A 20801-nucleotide genomic window follows, 5' to 3' on the forward strand; every position below is an offset into this window, starting at 1 on the left:
ATCTGGATAAAATATTGATTCTGTTTTTGCATTTGGATTTATATAGTAGTATAAATAGAATATCCCTTTCGGACTAATTTGGATATCGTTGTCTGGAAATTAAATATATTGAAGCGCTGTAAATAGGCAGTGAGCACAAGAAAACTAGGGATTCACTTATCAGCAGATTTTATTTTATTCTTTTTAGGTGTTTTGATGGAACAGCATCCGTGAAGATAGACCTGAAATGCTTGCAAGAAAAAGTCAATTTTATATGTAAATCACTGAAAGGATAAAAGAACAGTAGCACATCGCATGGAGAATAATTCAGATTGATGAATAGATTTCCTCATCGTTTGTTGTAACAATATCTTTGCGAAGGACCGGCATGTTCCCTTTTCTCAGTACGGATCATGGAAAGGGAAGTGAGGGTGTTGTGCGTCTCTCCACACTCTCTCACCTTTTCTCTGTCGAAGAAAACATTACATAAAGGTGTTATAAATGTTTGTAATCACAATTTTGAAGTATGACTACCCATGAGTCCATGCGTCACACTATACATCCTGCTGTGCCGATCTATTGAGGTAAAACACTCTGAGCTCCATGAGAACAATGAGGCTTTAAAATGCAGCGATTCTGAACTCACCACCACCGCTGGGACAATGAAACGCTCGTTGCGGTTGAAGGAATCAATCAACCTCATGTCGTCTTCGGACAGGGAAAAGTCAAACACCTGCAAATTCTCCTTGATTCTGATGGGCGTCACACTCTTGGGGATACACACCATGCCCCTCTGAACGTGCCACCTGCGGACAAAAGGCATTTTGAAGGCGTTTTTTAAAATTTAACAGTCAATATCTCATACCTGAGGATGACCTGGGCAGGTGTTTTTTGGTATTTCCTGGCAGTATCTCCCAGCCGCGGGTCCCCCAACAGATGAGGTTCCTCGGGGGAGGCCCAGGGTCTGTCTCCGCTGCCCAGAGGACTGTACGCTGTCACACACACCGCCACTGACCTAAACAACACACACACACACAAGTCAACACGACCGCTGGTTAAATGCGAATTCTTCACTGCTGAACTCTGAATAACACACACACTAGATGACTGACCGACAGTGAGCCAGAAGATCTGCTTGGATCAAGTATGGATGACATTCCACCTGCAGGCAGCAGTGAGACAACCTTAGGATGTTAAAAGAAACTTCAGGATTTTGGGAAAAAAAATCCCACCTGGTTCACAGCCGGTTTATGTCTGGCCATGCTGATGATGTCATCAGTCTGTCTGGCGTTGAAGTTCGACAGCCCCAAGGCCTTCACCAGACCTTTGTCCACCAGATTCTCCATGGCGACCCAGGTGTCCCTGTAGTGCACGTCTGAGTAGCACACGCTTCCGTCCTCCCGGCGAGGCATCAGCTCCTTCCCCCGCCTAAAAGATCCTCGTTCAGATTCCCAATTCAATCACAGCGGGTCTGAGAGAATCTTGAGTGTGAAGGCGCTCACTGGAAAGCCATGGGCCAGTGCATCAGGTAGAGATCCAAATACGCAAGGCCCAGGTGGAGGAGGGTCGTTCTGCAGGCCTCCTCCACGTCCTCGGGATGGTGCTTGGTGTTCCACAGTTTGGACGTCACAAACACCTCGTCTCGACGCAAAGCCTGGAGAGGAAAGCACAAAGAAAGCTCACCGTGGAGCAGAAGCTCCACTGTGCTTCCTGTATCTTGTTGGTAGTATAAGATCGGGAGAGGAGAAGGAGCACAGGAAGCTTGTAGACAGATTTGTAGACCGGACTGAATGGAAACACATGAATGTCAGCAAAACCGGAGAGATTGTGATTGACTTCAGGAGGAAGATGGACGTGCCGGCACAGCCTCTACAGATCAGGGGTGAGAACTGTAGATTTTTGGGTGTCGTGACTGACAACAGACTGGACTGGAGAAGGAGCAGACTACCTCCTCAGGAAAATCAAATCATTTAATGTATGGAGCAAGATGTTGGGAGATCTTTTATCAATCAGTGTCATCTTTTTTTGTGGCTGTGTGTTGGGGGAGAACTTTGGTGGACGTGGTGGAAAGGAGGACGCTTCAGAAACTGTCATCCATCATGGACAACCCGGACCACCCCCTCCACATCACACTGGCTACATAGCGGAGCAGCTTCTCCAGCAGACTGCTACAGCTCCACTGTCGCACGGAAAGATAGAGGAAATCTCTCCTACCTAATGCCATAACCCTATACAATCTTTTTTCTTGTTTACCTTTCAGCTTTTCCCTTCAGGGGTCACCACAGTGAATCAACCTTCTCCGTCAAACCCTATTCTCTGTATCCTCTCTCACACCAACTGCCTTCATATCCTCTCTCACAACGCCCATAAATTTTCTCATTGGTCTTCCTCAACACCTCCTGTTTGGCAGCTTCAATTCCAGGATTCGTCTATCAATATATTCACTATCCCTCCTCTGTATATGACCCAACCATCTCAGTCTGGCTTCTCTGACCTTCTCTCCAGAACATCTAACGTGTGCGTCTGATAGACTCTTTCCTGATCCTATCCATCCTGGTCACTCCCAAAGAGAACTTTAGCATCTTCATCTCTGCGATCTCTTGCTTTGCCTCCTGTCTTTTTGTCAATGTCACATCAATGTCATGTCTCTAGACCGTAAAACATCACTGGTCTCACCATTGCCTTTCATTCTGGCTGATAGTCTTTTATCGTATGGTACCCCTGACACTTTTCTCAACCCGTTCCAACGTGCTTTAACCAATTTCTTTACCTCTTTTCCACACTCTCCGTTGCTCTGGACAGCTGACCCTAAGGACTTGCCTTTACCCTATACAATAACTCACACTAATCAGTTATTGTGCTACTTCATATTGTAACTTTGCTCATTATTATGAGCAAATTATTTGCTCATATACACTTTGCTCATTTATTCCTGGATATTGGTAAATACAGAGACATTTTTATTTTGAGATTACACTTTATGCTTTTACACTTCAGAGTCTATGTAATCAATTTAATTCAATTTATTTAATTTACTTATTTTTAGCTTGTCACTGTTTTGTCCTTGTATGTCTTGCTGCTGCTGTTAAACAATTTCCCAATCATGGGATTATTAAAGTACATCTCATCCCATCATCATCATCTCATATCGAAACAGTGATATTTCTATCAAATAAGTCAATATTTCATTAATAAATCTAAATTAAACACTCAGGTTGTGCTGTATATCTAATCCTCTGCTATATAATTCAATTTTTGAGCATTCCAGACAAAACCATCCCCTTTTACGCCACCTAACTTATGGTCAAAAAAATTCGGTTCAAAAAATTAAAAAAAAAAAATCAGCAAACAATCTCGACTTCAGATCCGAACAAAAATTGATCGAAACTGAATGAGAGGTGAAAAACTCACCAACTAAGTACTATATGTAGTGAAGTCTTGTGTACCTGAACGTAGCACGGTCAGATTCACCCACCTTGCCTGCTCCCACCCTGAGAGCCAGCGCCTCCCCCACCTCCTGCTCGTTGCCGTAGGCGGCCGCGCAATCGATGTGTCTGTAACCGCAGTCTAAAGCTTCCAGTACTGCCTTTTTCACCTTAAACAACAGGAATTCCAGCCTTATCAATCTCTGGAAGCGCAGAAAAAAGATGGTTGGCCTTCAAAAACAAGCCTACCTGTCCTGGCGCACTCTTCCACGTGCCGAGGCCGACGGCGGGCATCTCCTGGCCCGTGTTCAGGGTCACGGATAAACTCATTTTGCAGCTCTCCGGGAGACAGCTGGCAGGTGAGAGTGAAGTTTCTTGGTCTTTTCCTTAAGCGCGTTTTTGTGCACCATAGCTTTAAAATTGTGTTACTGATTACCACTGGTCTGTACTCATTTACCTTGTGAGCGTTTGTGTGTGTGTTGTGTACACACATGTTGACCCACCGGTCAACAAAAAGTCCACAATGTTGCGTTTTCATGACCTCAGTGTCCCCTGGTTGTTATTTTTGTCAGGATTCTCCTGGACTTAAGGTTGCCACCATTTGCCGGCGGTTACTTTGTGCCTCCATTCTGTCTGTCTCATTTATATGTTTATCTACCATTCATTTATTTGTTTTTTATGCATTTATTCATTTATTTCTTTACTTACTAATGCATTTATTTATCGATTTGTTTTTTAATATTTTAATTATATACATGTGTGTATATATTTTTTTTCTATATTTCTATACATTTTCTATACATTTTCTATACATTTTTATATATAATATTTTCTACACACACACGCACACACATATATATATATATATATACACACACATACATATGCTCATTTATTTCTTTTACTTTAATTACTTTTCTTCTGTTTATTGTTTATTTATTTATCTGGTCGATTATTTATGTTTTGTTTTTTTATTTGTATTATTTAATTAATATAATTGTTTAATTATTTCACAAATACATATGCTTATTTATTGATTTATTTATTTTACTTTAACCACTTTTCTCCCCGTTATGTTTTTTTTTCTATTGTTTATTTTACATTTATTTTAAATCCGTATTTTGTGTTTATGAATATGTCTGTACGGTGTTGAGTGTCAGGTAAGGCACCTTTAATAAAATGCATCATTATTATTATTATTATTTTTATTATTATTATTATTATTATTATTATTAGTAGTAGTAGTAGTAGTATGTTTTGAATTGATTTACTTAAAATAAAGATATGTCTGGATGAAACAATATGATGGTAAAATATATAAAAATGTGCAGTGGTGGAAATATTTTCTACATTTGAAATGTATATATTATCATTATTATAATTATTTATTTATTGAATCCATATTTTGTTTTTATTTATATGTTATATAGAAATTTCCCCACCTTGGGATAATTAAAGGAATATTCTATTCTATTTCAAATACTGACATCTCCTTTCATCAGATAAACCCTGCGCTTTTCCTCCCTTCGGTGGTCAACACAGAAAGTTTGTGATCTATTCAAAAAAATAAAAATGAAATTAAAAAAAAAGCATAAGCTGATCCTGCTGACTGAAGGACTGTGAAACATTTTAAACCCTGTTTAAAATATGAACATTGTTAAAACCTTGGACGAATCCCGGCTCAATGTGATTGGCCTTCTGCCTCGACCGGGTAAATGGAGAGCGTGCACGCGAGAAAAGGAGCGATAGAAAACAAGAGTGTGATAGAGACAGAGGGGCGGTGTGAGGGTTGGGAGGGACGGGAACAAATGATCTCACATGAACACACTAAAGCGCTGACGGTTGTGTGGTAATTGCGGAAATTAAATAATTATAGCTTTAATTTTAATAAAAGAAATGACAACAGCGGACACCTGGCGACATGCTGCAGCAGATCAGGGAGAGAATCTGAGGTTACTATCATACACAAGTGAGGGTACAGAATCAGAGGTGCATTATGGGATATCCCTCAGCAGAGAAAGCCTGAGGCAGCTAAAATTATAATCTTCCCCCAAACCATTTTTGTTTGTTATTCTTAAATACAGAGAGGGTAAACGTGCAGAGGAACATCCACAGACGTGAAGGTGAGACGCCCCGATTTGGCGCTACTCGTTTTGTTTTTCTTTAATCGCCGGCCTCTGTGGTTGAGAGTGAGTTTCAGTGAAATGTAAACCCTCCGTGAACCCCGGCACCGTCGCCCGAAATAGCTGATGCAGCTACATGGCGTCAGTCACGGAGTGGTGCTACTGCAGCACCGCTCAGACTGCCCTCCCCATGCTTCACTAATTGTCCGCAGTAGCTCCGCCATGTGATGCACACACATGTTCAGCGCCATGTGATGCACAAACATGTTCAGCGTGTCACCTGCCGTGATTTACTGCCGTCAGGTCGGGGAGGGGGACCGACTGAAAAGCTCGAACGGGACTTAAATATATCGCACGCTTGTTTTTATTGGATAATAACATGTTTGTATGGCATTAGATGAGCAGATGAACCGGCAATCAAAAGGCATCCGGATTCCGGCGCAGGGAATCGTCAAAAAAAAAAAAAAAAAATCACCATAACAGCATTTCCATACATTGTGCATATTTGTGTCTATTTTTCTGATATATCGGATTACTGGCCTTTGACTCCCTAAAACAAGTGGGCGTGTGGTGATATTATCAACGTGTCTGTTTGCACACGTTTGCACACATGTATATTTAACATTGACAAAAACAAAAATAAAGATGTAATTTGCTATTTATGGCCTCGTTCTATCACAGACATGGGCATTTTATGGCCTGTTTTGCATTTTTATCCGGCCCGCCGAACTACTTTCATTGAATATTTTAATAAGTATTTTCAATCAATATTGAATTTATAAACTCCTTTTTCTTTCCTTTTGTTGAATTTTGTATGGATGATTACATACAGAATAATGTCAGTACATTTATATGATTGTTCATGACTTTAAAGTTGAAATAAAATGGCAAAAAAATTAAATATTTAAATTGAAATTTTTCCTTTTGTTCAACTTACATGATACCTAGTTGGCCCGTGCATAAAAATTAAAGTAGAAATGTGGCCCGCCAGCCAATATAATTGCCCACCCCTGTTCTATAAGGTGAATTACGTTATGGAATACAAATGCAGCCCTCTCAGATCAGACAAATAAGAAAATATTTCTTCCTTTCCAACCTAAATTTGTGGTCATTTTATTGCATTATTTTCAGAATTTTCCTGCTAAATTGATTTCTTTTTTTACAGCTGATCATTAACCACGTTGCCCCTAAGGGGGGAAAAATTTTTTGTGATATCTTGCAAAGTGGGGCAGGGAAAAAACAAGACAAACTTTTGCGCCAGAGTCACAGGAGATGTTTGTTGAGTTTTATTGAGGACATTATTTTAAGGTAAACTAATCACATTATGCTTTAAGCATAGAGCCTCTGACCTGACCTGCAGGACCATCACCCATAAAGTACACAGTTTTGTGAAAAAAAAAAATATTAAAAAAAAAAAAAATATATATATATATATATATATATTAAATTTATTAAAATTTTGAAGGGTACATTTTTGAAGGGTAGTAAAAAGGATTTTTAATCTTTACAATTTTAGTTTAAATTAAATACAAATGATCCGCCAAGAAGTGTGTCTTCAACCATGGATGGAAGGAATCTTGCTCTCATTGTAACTTGTTTTAAAGGGTTAAAAAAGTTGTTAAAGTTGTTAAACCATGGATGACCCGGAAGGAATATTGCTCTTTACATTAAGAGTATTGTGATATAGAAATATGTAAATTATAAATAAATAAAATAAAGTAAATAAGTAAATATTTTTTTAAAAGAAATTAAATAAGAATTAACACTATGAACGGTAAAAAACAGAAGTTGTTTATTTACCCTTCAAAGAGGTATTCTTTGAAGCTTCTTTGCTGAGGGCCAGAAGTGAGGAAGCCGAGATGTTCGGAGGCACGTGAAGGCGAAACTCATGATCACGTGAAGGATACAAATAACCACAATCACAATGTTCTACATAAACCTCCTAACCGGATTTAGATGAAATGAGATTAACATGTGACATTTGCCAAAAAAAATAAAAAATGAGCAGACACCATCATGAGCCACATGCAGCGTACCTGATCACACAGAGATGAGGCGAAAGTCTTTCAATTCCACACATTTGATTTATTATCATTTATTGTCACCGTTTTTGAAAAGATAAATATCGGCAAAATGCACATAAGCGGGGACAGAGATCCTTGTTAATTTCTCCTCGAATTTCCCTGAATTTCACGCAGACAGTCAGCTCGAGCAAAAACCAACACCTTATAGTTCCATCGGTTGCCGCGACATAAAATGTGCATTTATCAACATGTTGCATTCGAATTGTTCCTTTTCCGTTCACATAACATATACAAGCTTTTTTTTTTTTTTCAGGGGGGGTGCTTATAAACCACACTCACACACATCTGGTCATTGCTATAAACTACAGTAGGAAGAGCAGAGAAAGCCCCCCCCCACGGTGCAATATTACAAAAACTTGTATCCTAAACAGATGCAAAGTTCAATATACAGATGTTACCAACGGCAGAAGCGTTATTAAATATCAAATATTATCAAATCACAAATCTGAAGACTCCGTGGAACCAAAAGACCGACGCCGAGGGGGTCTGTCTTGTGTTATTTATTTCTTTTTGGCACTGCCCACAGTAGCACCGAGACGCAGCCGTCGAACGGCACGGGTGGAAAAACAAAATATTTCGTGGGGAACGTAAAAAAAAGAAAAAAAAAGGTCACTCCCCTCTGGAAAGTCCCGAAAACCACTTGACACGGACGCATTGGCGAGATCTGTCGACCTCCGTCGAAGGGTTTCTTGCAGAGTTCACGATGTCTGACAGCAGTGAGCGTCGGCTGTTGTGCACTAAACATGGCTGGTTGTGTATATATATATATTTATACATGTATATGTATAAATATATATATATTATTGGGACCTGCGTGTGTGACTAAGGCACCTCAACGGCCCTCGTGTGGCGAGGCAGGCTTTCGGGGTTCAGAGAAGTAGCCGAGCGGCTCAGAAGGGAAAGCACCCATATTCTGATCCAAACTTACGTGATTGTCGTTATTTTTTTTTATTTTCCCTCAGAATCGAGCTGAGATTCGATGGTATTATTCAGACCGACGCGCGGACCAAGTGCACCGCGCGCGTCGTATTTACAGACTTTTTGAGAGAAATGCTTTTTTTAACGGCATGAAAAAGGAAAGCAAAAACATGGCGGTGTGTTGGGAGGGGGGGGGGGGTCAAAACAAACAAAAACATTGTGCTTAATCCTATGCAGGATTGCATGTATTTAAAAAAAACAAACAAAAAAAAAAAGCAAGAAAAAAAAACTGATAGTCATAAAAGCTGAAGTTAAGAAAAGATGTGTGCCAAACCTCACGTGTTAGTGTGTATGTGTGTGTGTGTGTGTGTGTTAGGCCCAAAAAGACAAAACCAATAATTACATCCTGGGAAGGGATGAATCAGTTTTTAAGGACGGGGGCGGGGAGGGTTTTGTATTCGACTTGAGTTATATTTTGGTGATTTCAGACGTTTCTCCTCCTCCCCCTATGACTGGGGGAGGTGCTGCCTGATGATCTCCCTGGACTGCGGGGGGATCCGGTCAGGAAAGCGCACCGAGAACTCCACAATGAGGTCGCCGCGCTGTGACGGGCACTTGGGAAAAGGCAGGCCTTCCCCGCGGAGGCGCTTCACCGTGCCGGGCTTGATAATGTCGTGGCAGGGGAGGGAGATGATGCGGTTCTCCAGCGTGGGAATGCTCACGGTGCAGCCACACAACGCCTGCGGGGGGAGAGGACACGGGAGATTGAGAGCGTTAATATCTGCGAAAGGCACGAAATGCCAAACCCTTGTGTTTCCTGATGACTTCATGTTTCCATTAACAAAAAAAAAAAAGTATGTGAAGGGGACAAATAGGGCTTATAGACCAATTGGCTCAGAAGACAGAAAACCATGACGTTGCAGGGGAAAATGTTGCTTTTTGATTTTACTTGTGTGTGTGTGTGTGTGTGTGTGTGTGTGTGTGTGTGTGTGTGTAGGGTTGGGGGGGGCACACATTGCACAGGGGGCTAAATTTAGTGTCGCTCTCATGCTCAGGGCTAATGAAGGAAGGCAGGAATCGGCTGAGCTCGTAAATAGTTGGAGGGCCTGTCAAAAGGGAGGGCCTGTCACACACACACACACACACACACACACACACACACACACACACACGCCTCACCTCCTTATCACAACGGCTGATGCACCCAGTCGGAGCGGAGTGAGCTCTAAACTAAATGCAGCGATCGCGGTTATCGTGACTTTACAGGCTTCATGGAGAGCACAAGGTTTGAGCCAAGTAGATTAAAAATATAATTTTTCTTTCCTTCCTTTTTTTAAAAGTCTTAAAAATTATTATATAAAAGTAAATAAAAAATATTTTTCAATAAATAAAAAAGATAATAATTTTTTTTTTCAAAAATATCACATCTAAGTTAATGTATTTAAAAAAATATATGTATATATTTTTTTTTTAATTTAAAATCCGCAGCTCTGAATGAATGAACATCCCGAGGAACATCTCGTCACTAGAGGTGTAACAGAAATTTTTTTCTGTTCTCATTGTGTTACAACATTGTGCTGTTTATATCGACCTAGTCGTTTTTCCACCTCCCTCTGTAGTTTATGGAGATTTTCCCAAAAACAACACATTTTATCACCTCCACTCCATTTGTTGTCAAAGCCCATGACCTCTCCCCCGCCACCCTTTTGGCCTCCTTCCACCTCTCCTGTCTCCTACAGTTTCACCACCTTCTGGTATAAACAGGTGAACCTTCTGTGCACAAACTAAATTAAACAAAGACAAAACAATGTCTCTCTCAGAATCTCAACTTTCGCTCCTCAAAAGTAAGAGGGAGTATTTTTTTTTTCTCTCCACTACCAAAAGGTCAAGTAAGTTCAGGGAATAAATAAATGACGTAACCTAAATCTTTAGACATCCTTTTAGGGTAGATTTCGGAGAACATCCGCAGGCGTCTGGAAACGACCGGGTCGAGGCGGTGGAACGGCCCATCGCCGTTGCCAAGGTGATAAGGAATTTATACAACCCCTAGACTGCGTTTGACGTGAATCGAAATATCGCCCGGCTTCCAAAATAAGTTCCTGCTTATAGGAACATGTGTCATCTAAGCCCGTAGCTTTGTACTTCCAAATCTGATATATTGAGATGTTTTCCAGCCTTACGTCTTCTGGCTGTTAGCCGTGCATGACGTAATGGCCATCGTGTCCCAAATCGGCACGTGCTTGACCTCTGGGTCCCCCCTTTTATCGTCTGGCGGGGTTTTTTTTTTTTTCTTTTCTTTTTTTTAATGCACCAGGAGAGTTTCAGTCAAGCTGAGCAGCTGCTTGGGCGGATAAACACTTTTTCCAGCCGTGACATCAGCCTCTTTTTACCCTGCTCCACAGTGTGCTTTCGGTTGTGTGTGTGTGTGTGTTTGTGAGTGTGTGTGTGTGGGGGGTGATAAAGCCCCCCCCCCCCCCCCGCAACCACCCCCGAGCCCTCGTGACCAGGCCGGAGACGGACGGCTCATCCTCCTGTTGTGAACGGTTTTCCATTCAGTAACACAAATCTTACACACACACACACACACACACACACACACACACACACACAGGCGGGTTGCCATGACGCTCGGTGCGCACAGCCAGCTGATGCGAGGGCCGGACGGTTGCGTAAAGCTAGGCTCAGACTACTTTGATCTAGATATGACACACACACACACACACACACACACACACACACACACACACACATGTATTTCAGATTCAACTGGCTCACAAGAATGTTACGTAGAGCTCCTTTCACCGCCTTCAATTAGCAATAACTATCTTTATATATTTGCAGACATCCCACGATAAGACCTGCTAAAAGAGGATTTCGTGACCAGACACACACACGGGCTGGACCACACGCACACAAACACACTCCCTCACTGATATGTTGGATCCCAATTTCTTTGTAATATCTTCTAATATGCAGATGATGTCGCAGATCAATCACTGGATTTTATACTCTTGGTGAATTTTTGACTTTTTTTTTTTTTTTCCTTCTTTGTGTATCACCGTCTTCCCTCATCTTTTTTACTTTTCAAGTAAAGTGAGCGAATTTCTGTACTTTCACCTGGATAGATGGGTAATTCACTGCGATTCTCGCAGTCCAAAAAAAAAAATCGATTTACCATGATCTCTGATTTCTGTCCTTACGTCAATAATACAAAATAAATGTAAAACAGAAAAAATATATGACTCAACTATTTTTCGCAATTTCTTTTCTGTAAGAATTGAAATTACAATTATTATTATTGCATTTGAATTTCAGGAGGTTGTTATAAATGATACTTAATCTTATACTTTCGGGCTTTTTGCTATAAGCTGTAAAAAGTATTGCCTTCCAAATAACTGATGCAATATTAAATTGTGATGCAAACAAATAAAACATCTAAGAAATAGCAAGAAATTACATGAACTAAAAAAGCAAAGAACGTCCTATAAAAACAGCTATATAACAGTTTTATAATTATATATATGTGGGTTGTGTGTGTGCATATGTATAAAATTAATCCTGTCTGATTCCTTGTATCTTAAATAACCTTCAGATTTAAATACTGCGATACACAGTAAGTGTCCCCCTGATTGTCGTCATCAGTTTCCGTATCATGGGGCGGTTCGTACCACACACACTTCAGGACACGGGCCACACGTGTGTCCTTCACACCAGCAGGGTCACCACTGCAGCCAGACGCCTTTTTTTTGTATTTGCATTTCCAAATGATGCCTGACGTTGCGGAGCACACTGCAGTGCAGGGCCCAAGTGTGTGTGTGTGTGTGTGTGTGTGTGTGTGTGTCTGTGTGAGACCGCTGCAGGTGGAGAAGCCCCCCTCTCCCCCAACCAGCTCAAAGCTTCCATCAACGTGATGTAGGGGAATCAAATATCAGCTGTGTTGCAGCAATGATTCGAGGACTGTGTTGTGGCTGAATATCACATAATCTGAAAGATACAGTAGATACAAAACAATAATATAAAATTAAAATTAAAAAAGCAAATTTTCAGCTTTTTATTTCAGCAAAAATGCTATTTTTCTATTTTTTTTTTAAATTTTAGTCATTTATTTTGAAAGATATTTTTATGTAATTTCTTCCTTATTTACAAATGAATTTATGTTGATTTCATGCTTTTGTTCTGATTTCAGTTAATCTTATTTCCGCATTTTTTTCTTTCTTTTTAAGGTAAAAAAAAAAAGCGCTTAACTACAAAAGAATTATTGTGGAAAAATAAAAAAATGTCTGGATGTAAAAACATGTCTTGCTTATATCTGTAGTATATTAAATATATTACCAGATCCTTAATTACAGTTACAGCAGTGCAGCTACTGCGTATCTGCAGTATCAGTATGGGTTTTCCAATAATGCTAGTGCTGCGCTTGAAAATTAATATTCACTGTTCTGATATATTATTATTATAAGACATGACACTATTTGAGCAATCTTTTTTGGAGAAAAAAAATTACTCATCTTAGTAATAATAGAATTATAAGGGACGCCACCCTGTATTTTAACGACGGGCCGTGTTTATCGTGGTGGGATTTCAAACGGAGGAGCCCTGCTGGAATATGAGCTCTTATTTGCTTTGGATACTGAATCATCTGACCCACTTCCCTGATATTCCCCCGGATACCCCATCCTTCCTCTCCTCCCCCCCACATCCCTTCTTCATCTGCATCGTTCTTAAGTCTATCATCCGGGTGCTTCGCTTCTGGAGTTCGAACGACTCCAACGCGGCCTCGCTAACAAATCGGCGGCCATGTTTTTCCCAGCGTCACTATATTACAGCAATAATGCCCGTGTAATTCACAGACGCAGTTGAGCCGAGCTGGACTTGTTGCCCTCCTCCTGCGGATAATTAAATATCCTGCCAGTCACAGTAATAGCGGGCTGGACTTCGCATCATAATCCATCTTTAAACAAGGCGCGTTTAAAGCAAGTTCGTGCATGTGTGTGTGTGTGTGCACACAAGTGACGGAGGCAGAGGAGACTTGTTTGCCGGTCACACAAGGACACAACATTCTCGGTGCTCCTTTGACACTGCGGTGACAGAGTCTCGGTTCCTCGGGGATCCTACTCTCGAGCAACGCACACACACACACACACACACACATGCACAGAGGATATTCAGTTGTCCTTATATTCTCCAGAACTCCTCACTACCAGCTAGGCCCCCATCTGACTGTTCCCTATAGAACAACCCAACCTTTGGGAATCCATCCATCCATCAATTCTTAAAAAAAAAAGAAAAATACCCAGCACAATTTTTTAAAAACCAATATGGAGAATAAAGATAAATAATGAATATAATATATAAATACATTCGCTGAGTAGAACCCTCACACGGAGGCGGCTGGCCTGTTATAGGCGAATGCTAAGGGTGCCGTAGACTCTGGGGGGGAGGGGCTACAAAATCTGGAATAAAAGAATTCACCTTCGCTATAAATGATATCAAATAATCATATATATAATTTAAAGTGCGAAGCAATGGCCGATTGATTGATTACTACAAAGACAATAACAAATAAGCCGCACCCCCAAAATTTTTTGATGTGATCCCTTGTTGTAATTTAATTTTTTACTATTACTATTATGTATTCACTTAGTTGCAGGATTTTTTATTTAGGGGGATAAAGGTATTTTATATTGTAGTTTAGATTTTTTTCTATATATACATATGTCATTTTTCAAGCATGGAAATTGGGTGACATGTTACCTTATGAATTCAAAATAATGTTAAAAACAGTGTTATTCAATATATTGCTATATTCTCCACATTTTCTTTTGAAAATGCGAAAAATAATAACTAGTACAGAGCTGGCAAATGCTTAGGCCATTGTGGCATCTGGGGGGGGGGGGGGGCACAAAATCGGAAAAACATTCATTAAAAATAAAAAAAATTGTAATTGCTATTAGCTCTTCAAATAGAAAATATGATCACAAATGAAAATACCAAATAAGCCCCGCCCTCCAGCAGTGATTCGAACCTTCTCGCTCTCAGTTGGAGGAGGCAAATTTATCAGCGTCACCCCTTTTTGTATTTCTTATTTATTATTATCATTCATCATCTTAGTGACTTATTTACAGGATTATTTATTTTTTGGAAATTTAATTTTATATTGGGCGTTTTATTACCGCATTTATTTGTCATTGGTTGACATGCAACTTTATAAATTCAAGAAAATTGTAAAACTAGTGCTATTTGATTTCTCTTCATATCCTTCACCATATTTTTTTTAGGAAAATGTGGAAAATAATACCAAAAAATAATTTGCAGTATAAACAGGTTTGCAGAGCAGAACCCGCACAAGGAGACGGCAAAGGTGCTCTCCGTGTGGGAGGGAAAATTTAGCGAAGTCAGCCCTATTTGCATTTCTAATGTTTCCATGATAATCATTATTTATTGACTTAATTACGGGATTTTCTATTTTGTGAAAAGCGGATTCTACTTTGCAGCTTTGCATTTATTTATAATTTCTTAAGCATGGAAATGGGTTGACCTGCTACTTTATATAATCAAGAAAATTGTAAAAATAGTGCTACTTGATTTCTTCTTATATCCTCCACATTTTTTAAAAAAATGTGGAAAATAATATTAAAAAATATAAATTGGTTCATGGAGCAGAACCCGCACGCAGAGCCGGCTAGCCCTTTTAGGCCTATACAGTCTCTGTTGGGGAAGGTAAATGTATAAATGTCACCCATTGTTGTATTTCTAATTCATTAATATCATAATTTATTGACTCATTTGCAAGATTTGTTTTATTTTGTGGAAAGGGTAGAAATTGGGTCAAACGCTACTTTATAAATTAAAGGAAGTGGTAAAAAAAAAGTGCTATTCTTGCTATCCGCTACCTAGGGGCGCCACAAAGGGCGGCATGAGTTGATGACGTCGAATCAAATCGACGCGAGGCGATCGGCGTCGGTTTCCATGAACCCTAAGTGAGACGAAACGCTCGGGGAAAAAGAAAGACGGAAGACGCACCTCCTTCAAAGTGATCTTGCAGTTATAAATGATATTGGAACCGTCCCTCTTGAAGTGGGCGTGCCCCTTGTCTTTGAGCACGAAGGCGATGTCGGCGGGAATGTTCTCGGGGGTCTCGTCCCCTTCCTTGGGGAAGGTGATCTTGGTCCCTTCCTTCCAGCCCTTCTTTATGACAATGTTGAGGATCTTGTCCTCTGTCCTCACGCTCCGCCCGTCGGGGTTCAGCCTGCGGCGGGTGATCTTCATGCGTTTGGTGCAACCGTGGAAGACCTCTTCCAGCGAGACCTTCAGCTCGTGGACCACCGGCGGATCCTGCTGCTTCCGACCGGCGCCCAGGCACTCCGACGGCGCCCCCCTCCGTCTCCGGCCCTCGCCGGGGAAACCGTTGTTCAATCCCCCGCCCGGGAAGCCGAAGTGCCTCCCGAAATGGGCGAAGGGTTCGTCCTCGTCCATGTCCGCGTCCTGCTGCTCGCCGTCGTTGCCGTGGTCGTTCTGGAAGGAGAAGCCGTTGGAGCGGCCGTGGCCGCGGCTCGAGCCGAAGAACATGTCGAAGGGGTTGGACCCGCCGAAGAAGGAGGCGAAGGTGGCGTGGGGGTCTCCGTGGAAGGTGTAGTGGTACGTGGAGCCGCCGGGAGCGCCCGAGGAGCTGCTGCCTCCTGTCTTTAAACCTGTCGAGAAGAGGAAAAAAAAAAAAAAAGAGTAAGAACATCCACGCGCTTGCTTGAAGCTCCGTCGCCGCCGTCCGTGCAAAACTCCAGACACGGGAGTGTGTTAAAATTTACTCGTGAGTGTGTGAGTTACATCAGAGAGCCCACGTAGGCAGAGGGAACAATCCCAGAGCATCGCTGATCTTCAAACAACCCAGTGGTGGAAGTCATAAACACACACACACACACACACACATGGGGAACCAACTGAACACACACACACACGCTGTTGTTCACACAGCAGTGGCCGCCGGTCCATCTCAGGCCATCTGTTCGAGTCAGTGAGTGAGCGAGTGAAACCCACAGAAGCTACTTTAAACACATCTTCTCATAACATCTATTTAAAGTGCTGCCGACACACACACACATACACACTCCCCTCACCCTCCTCTCCCAGCTGGTCATAGACGACTCTCTTCTTGGGGTCGCTGAGGACCTCGTAGGCCTCGGCGATCTCCTTGAACTTCTCCTCGGCGTTGGCGTCCTTGTTCTTGTCCGGGTGGAAGCGCAGCGCCATGCGTCTGTAGGCCTTCTTGATCTCCTCCTCGTTGGAGCCCTTGGGGATGCCCAGGGTCTTGTAGTAGTCCTTCCCCATGGCTGCGCGCACACGCATGCACTTTTCGGACCGGGGTTCCCCCCGCCCCCTCCGGCCGGTCGGTCGGTCACTGGGAGAAGGAAGGGGAGAGAGCGGCGTTAGGTTTCGGGTGTTGGTCGGACGACGCCGGGGGACGATTTCCGCCGGTTCCCTTCCGGACGGCTGTCTGTGGAGCTGACCGGGGTGGCGGTGAGAGCTGGTTCTACTAACTGTTGCTATGGCGACGCGGCTGCTGTGCTCAGTCAGCTCTGGTTCAGAGGAATCCCCATCTTAAAGGCTTCCTCCTCACCAGCTCAACCTACTGCAATATATCACTGCAACACACACACACACACATTTATATCTATATCTATATCTATACACGCATACTATATATGTACAAATATATACATACATACACATATACATTTATATCTATATCTATGAACAACTACGATATATATGTATATATACGAACAAATAAACACACACATACATATAAACATAAATATATGCATACGTGTATTGATAAATAATGTATATGTATACGCATGAATGCATAAATGCAGTCACACACACACACACACATATATATATACATATATATGTATGATAAAAATGCTCATCTGTGAATAAATAAACATGTTTGGTTCAAAACTTGCTGGACCCCTGCTCACAGAAACACACACATACTTTTATAAACATAAATATTAATGTGTATCTACATATGGATTTATATACATACATGGACACACACCAACACACATATACATGCTGTTTATAAACATAAATATACACCCATGTATCTCTATATATTATCTGCATATATACAAAAATGTAAATTAAACGTTCTCATATGGATTGACCCCTACAGTAACACACACACACACAAATACATGCACACACACACACACATACACATAAACATAAATAGATGCACACACACGCACACACACACACACACACACACACACACAAGATATTCAGAAATACACACACACTCACTAAATATAAACACGTACATAACCTCCATTAAATACACACACATTTAAACATATAATTACGCCCACAGAAACAATATATACACACATAAACACATACACACTCACACACAAGCATAAAAATACATGCACGTATGCAACCTACATAAATGTACACACATACACACACACACACACACACACACACACTGCGGTGGCTTTAACGGGACACACACAGCTAAACGTGCGGACACGTTAGAATAAAACCCCCAGGACCCGCGGCGGCGGCGGCTGCGGACAAAGACGCACCGGACCCGGGAGGCGCGCAGCGGCTCGCTGCCGCCGTGTTCGCTCCCACGGAGGAAAATATCACGGGAAAGGGCGAAACCCGGTTCACAAAAGAATAAAACCACCGGGATGCCAACCGGAGGGGGGAGGACCGGCTCGGATATTCGCCCTCCCCCCCCCTCGCCGGTGCGGTTCCGCCGGTCGGGAAGCTCCGCGCCGCGTCCCCGGGAATTGACGTCAGGAGCGCGGGGAGGACCGAGCGACCGGGCGCCGTTAGACTCCCGGGGAAGGACGGTTGGGGATCCGGAACACCGATCCCGGTAACGGTTCCGAGTTCGGACGTGCTCTCCTACCTCGCCGGCCTGCGCCTCCGACCCCAGCTCCGCTCCGGACCTCCAGGAAGGCGTGCGTGTGTGTGTGTGTGTGTGTGTGTGTGTGTGTGTGTGTGTGTGTGTGTGTGTGTGTGTGTGTGTGTGTGTGTGTTTAAAGCGCAAGCCCGGCCCTCCGCTCCGTTCAGGGGGAGCATCGGCCGAGAACTTGGAACCGAAGAGCCGATCGATCGATCGATCGATCGATCGATCACACCTCGGGTGGAATGGAGGAGGAAGGGGAGTCGATTTTAGTGAAGTTCGCGCCAGAAACCCGCGTCATACTTTCTGGGAGAGAGAGAGACAACAGCTGATAGGGGAACTTTTGCGTGTGCGTGTGCGTGTGCGCGCCCCGTGAAGTCGTGTCTGGGCCGAAGTGCAGCTGAGTCACCGCGACGCCTCCTGCTTTTCGTGATGGTTGAATACTTATTTAGTCATAAATCCTCCATCCTGGATCCCCCCCCTCCCCACACACACTTAAGGACTTCACTTCCGGTCACTTTGCGTGTTCGTGGCCTTTCACACCCACGCACACCTACACCCACCCGGTCATTGACTTTTTATTTTTTTATTTTTTTACTTTTGGAAACTTGATAATGTGAAATTTCAACCAAACACTCCGGAATCAAAAAGTATTTTTGTACAAATAATAATAAAAATGATAATAATAATAACATCAATAATAGTACAAATAATAATAACAATGATAATAATAATAATAATGAAAATAATAATAAAAATAAATCACAATTATAATGAACATTCTAATATAACTATCACTCCTAAAAAACAATAATAATTATAACGATGATGCTGATAATATATCATTGAATTAATAATATAAATAAATAAATGTTGAACTGTCCTTTTTTAGGATCCCCACAGACTTCATGTGTCAGCAAAAGGCCGATGCTGGTTTGGAATCCAGTCCATGCATTTGTGAAAACTTTAAAAAAAAAAAAGTTTTTTTATTCGTGCAGAGAAAAAAAAAAACAATAAATAACAACAATGGCTGGATATTTTTCAGCTGTCAGTCCACTCTGTTTTATAAAAAAAAAATAAAAAAATCCAAATTTCACAGGCCCTCGGTGGAGGTCTGAGTCAGTGTGTCCAAGAGGGTCGACTCACGTGAGAAAGAGAGAGAGAGAGAAATAAAAGTTAATTTAATCCTGAGTCATCCTTTCCTCCCCCCCCTCTGGAATTGCGAGGAGGTGCGAGAACATTGGCTGTCTCAAGGGTGGACACACACACACACACACACACACACACACACACACACACGTACACATGGAACATGGGGTCCTTTTAGGCTGCACACCTGAACACAAAAACAACCAGCAAAGTTTTCTTTCCCCCCTGGACAGGATTCTAATTCTGCATTTGGATCGCCATGGCGACCGCCAAAGGCCCCCTGCACATGGCGCTCTTTCGGTGCTGAGTGTGGACGGGGAGCGTCTAGGACCAACAATTCCCGACCTGATGCTGGGTTTCCATGGTGACACTGGGATCTGCCAGACAGTATGTCTGCCTGGAGTACTACGTAATGTAGTTCTCTGTGCAGATTTGTGTAACAGTGTGTGTGTGTATAAGCCCAGAGTTTAGGAAGACACATCCAGTACAGCAGGTTTTGACCTCTTTGACCTCCATCTTCCATCTATTTTTCTCCACCCGAGTTGAAAGCATCTCATCCAGACGACAGACGAGTGTGTGAGAGAAGAGTAGGTGACGAAGAGTCGGTGAAGGATCTCTCGTGTGTCCCTTTTTTTTTCCCGTTCTCCCTCTCATAGGCTCGGAACAATGTGTCCTTTTCCCACACCCTCGCTCACTTTCACCCTCTGCGTAACCATGGAGACGGCTGTTGCCTGAAGAGACCCGAAGAGTTTTTTTTTTTTTTTTTTTTTTTTACTTCTCTCAGACAGCCGCGGCAGGGCCAAGTGAGGATGCCAACCATATGTGGGCCCGTCCACGTGCGCATCAAAGCACGCAGCTCCCTTGTACACACTCCTAGATCGGGGACATGAGCCTCCACAGACCAGGAGATACTATGACGGAGAAGATTAGTTATTGTTGACGCCGGTGTTGTTGACACCAACCTTGTAGTTCTCATCTTCCCGTGCACGGTGACGACTTATCCTATAAGGATCCCCTCCGTCCGGCGTGATGCAGAAGGTAGAGCCATCGTCTCTGGAACCGGACATTCTTGGTTCGATCGCCGACTCGTCGAAGTGTTGCTGAGCAAGACACTGAACCCTTAACTGCTCCCCTGGTGCTGGTTGATGGCAGCCTACTGCTCAGGGTTCATCCATGATGGGTTAATGGAGAACCAATTTCC

The 20801-nt window shown here is 42.4% G+C and overlaps 2 protein-coding genes across 6 annotated transcripts; both read right to left on the bottom strand.

The window, feature by feature from the left end:
* Nucleotides 1–155: 155 nt before the first annotated feature.
* akr1a1a (aldo-keto reductase family 1, member A1a (aldehyde reductase)) lies at nucleotides 156–3775 on the bottom strand. Of its 2 annotated transcripts, none has more exons than XM_086173922.1 (8): nucleotides 3654–3775; nucleotides 3455–3574; nucleotides 1482–1633; nucleotides 1212–1407; nucleotides 1092–1141; nucleotides 845–994; nucleotides 626–785; nucleotides 156–446 (listed from the first exon to the last, which is right to left on the bottom strand). In XM_086173922.1, exons 1-8 carry the CDS (start codon nucleotides 3732–3734, stop codon nucleotides 381–383), a joined length of 975 nt encoding a protein of 324 aa, XP_086030048.1. In that variant the 5' UTR covers nucleotides 3735–3775; the 3' UTR covers nucleotides 156–380. The 2 variants fall into 2 exon arrangements, 1 of the variants encoding a protein (XP_086030048.1); XR_015108801.1 differs by having other exon boundaries at nucleotides 310–446; nucleotides 856–994.
* A 3822-nt stretch (nucleotides 3776–7597) lies between these two features.
* On the bottom strand, nucleotides 7598–20724 carry dnajb5 (DnaJ heat shock protein family (Hsp40) member B5). Of its 4 annotated transcripts, XM_086173928.1 has the most exons (5): nucleotides 18455–18589; nucleotides 17065–17168; nucleotides 16644–16924; nucleotides 15553–16220; nucleotides 7598–9269 (listed from the first exon to the last, which is right to left on the bottom strand). In XM_086173928.1, exons 3-5 carry the CDS (start codon nucleotides 16870–16872, stop codon nucleotides 9036–9038), a joined length of 1131 nt encoding a protein of 376 aa, XP_086030054.1. In that variant the 5' UTR covers nucleotides 16873–16924; nucleotides 17065–17168; nucleotides 18455–18589; the 3' UTR covers nucleotides 7598–9035. The 4 variants fall into 4 exon arrangements, with proteins under 4 accessions (XP_086030054.1, XP_086030052.1, XP_086030051.1 ...); XM_086173926.1 differs by lacking the exons at nucleotides 17065–17168; nucleotides 18455–18589 and adding an exon at nucleotides 20563–20724; XM_086173925.1 differs by lacking the exon at nucleotides 17065–17168 and having other exon boundaries at nucleotides 18455–18719.
* Between the last annotated feature and the right edge of the window lie 77 nt (nucleotides 20725–20801).

Source organism: Fistularia commersonii, chromosome 26 (assembly GCF_037954325.1).
Source record: "Fistularia commersonii isolate RoL2024-O1a breed Wild chromosome 26, RoL_Fcom_v1.0, whole genome shotgun sequence".
NCBI classification, from domain to species: Eukaryota; Metazoa; Chordata; class Actinopteri; order Syngnathiformes; family Fistulariidae; genus Fistularia; species Fistularia commersonii.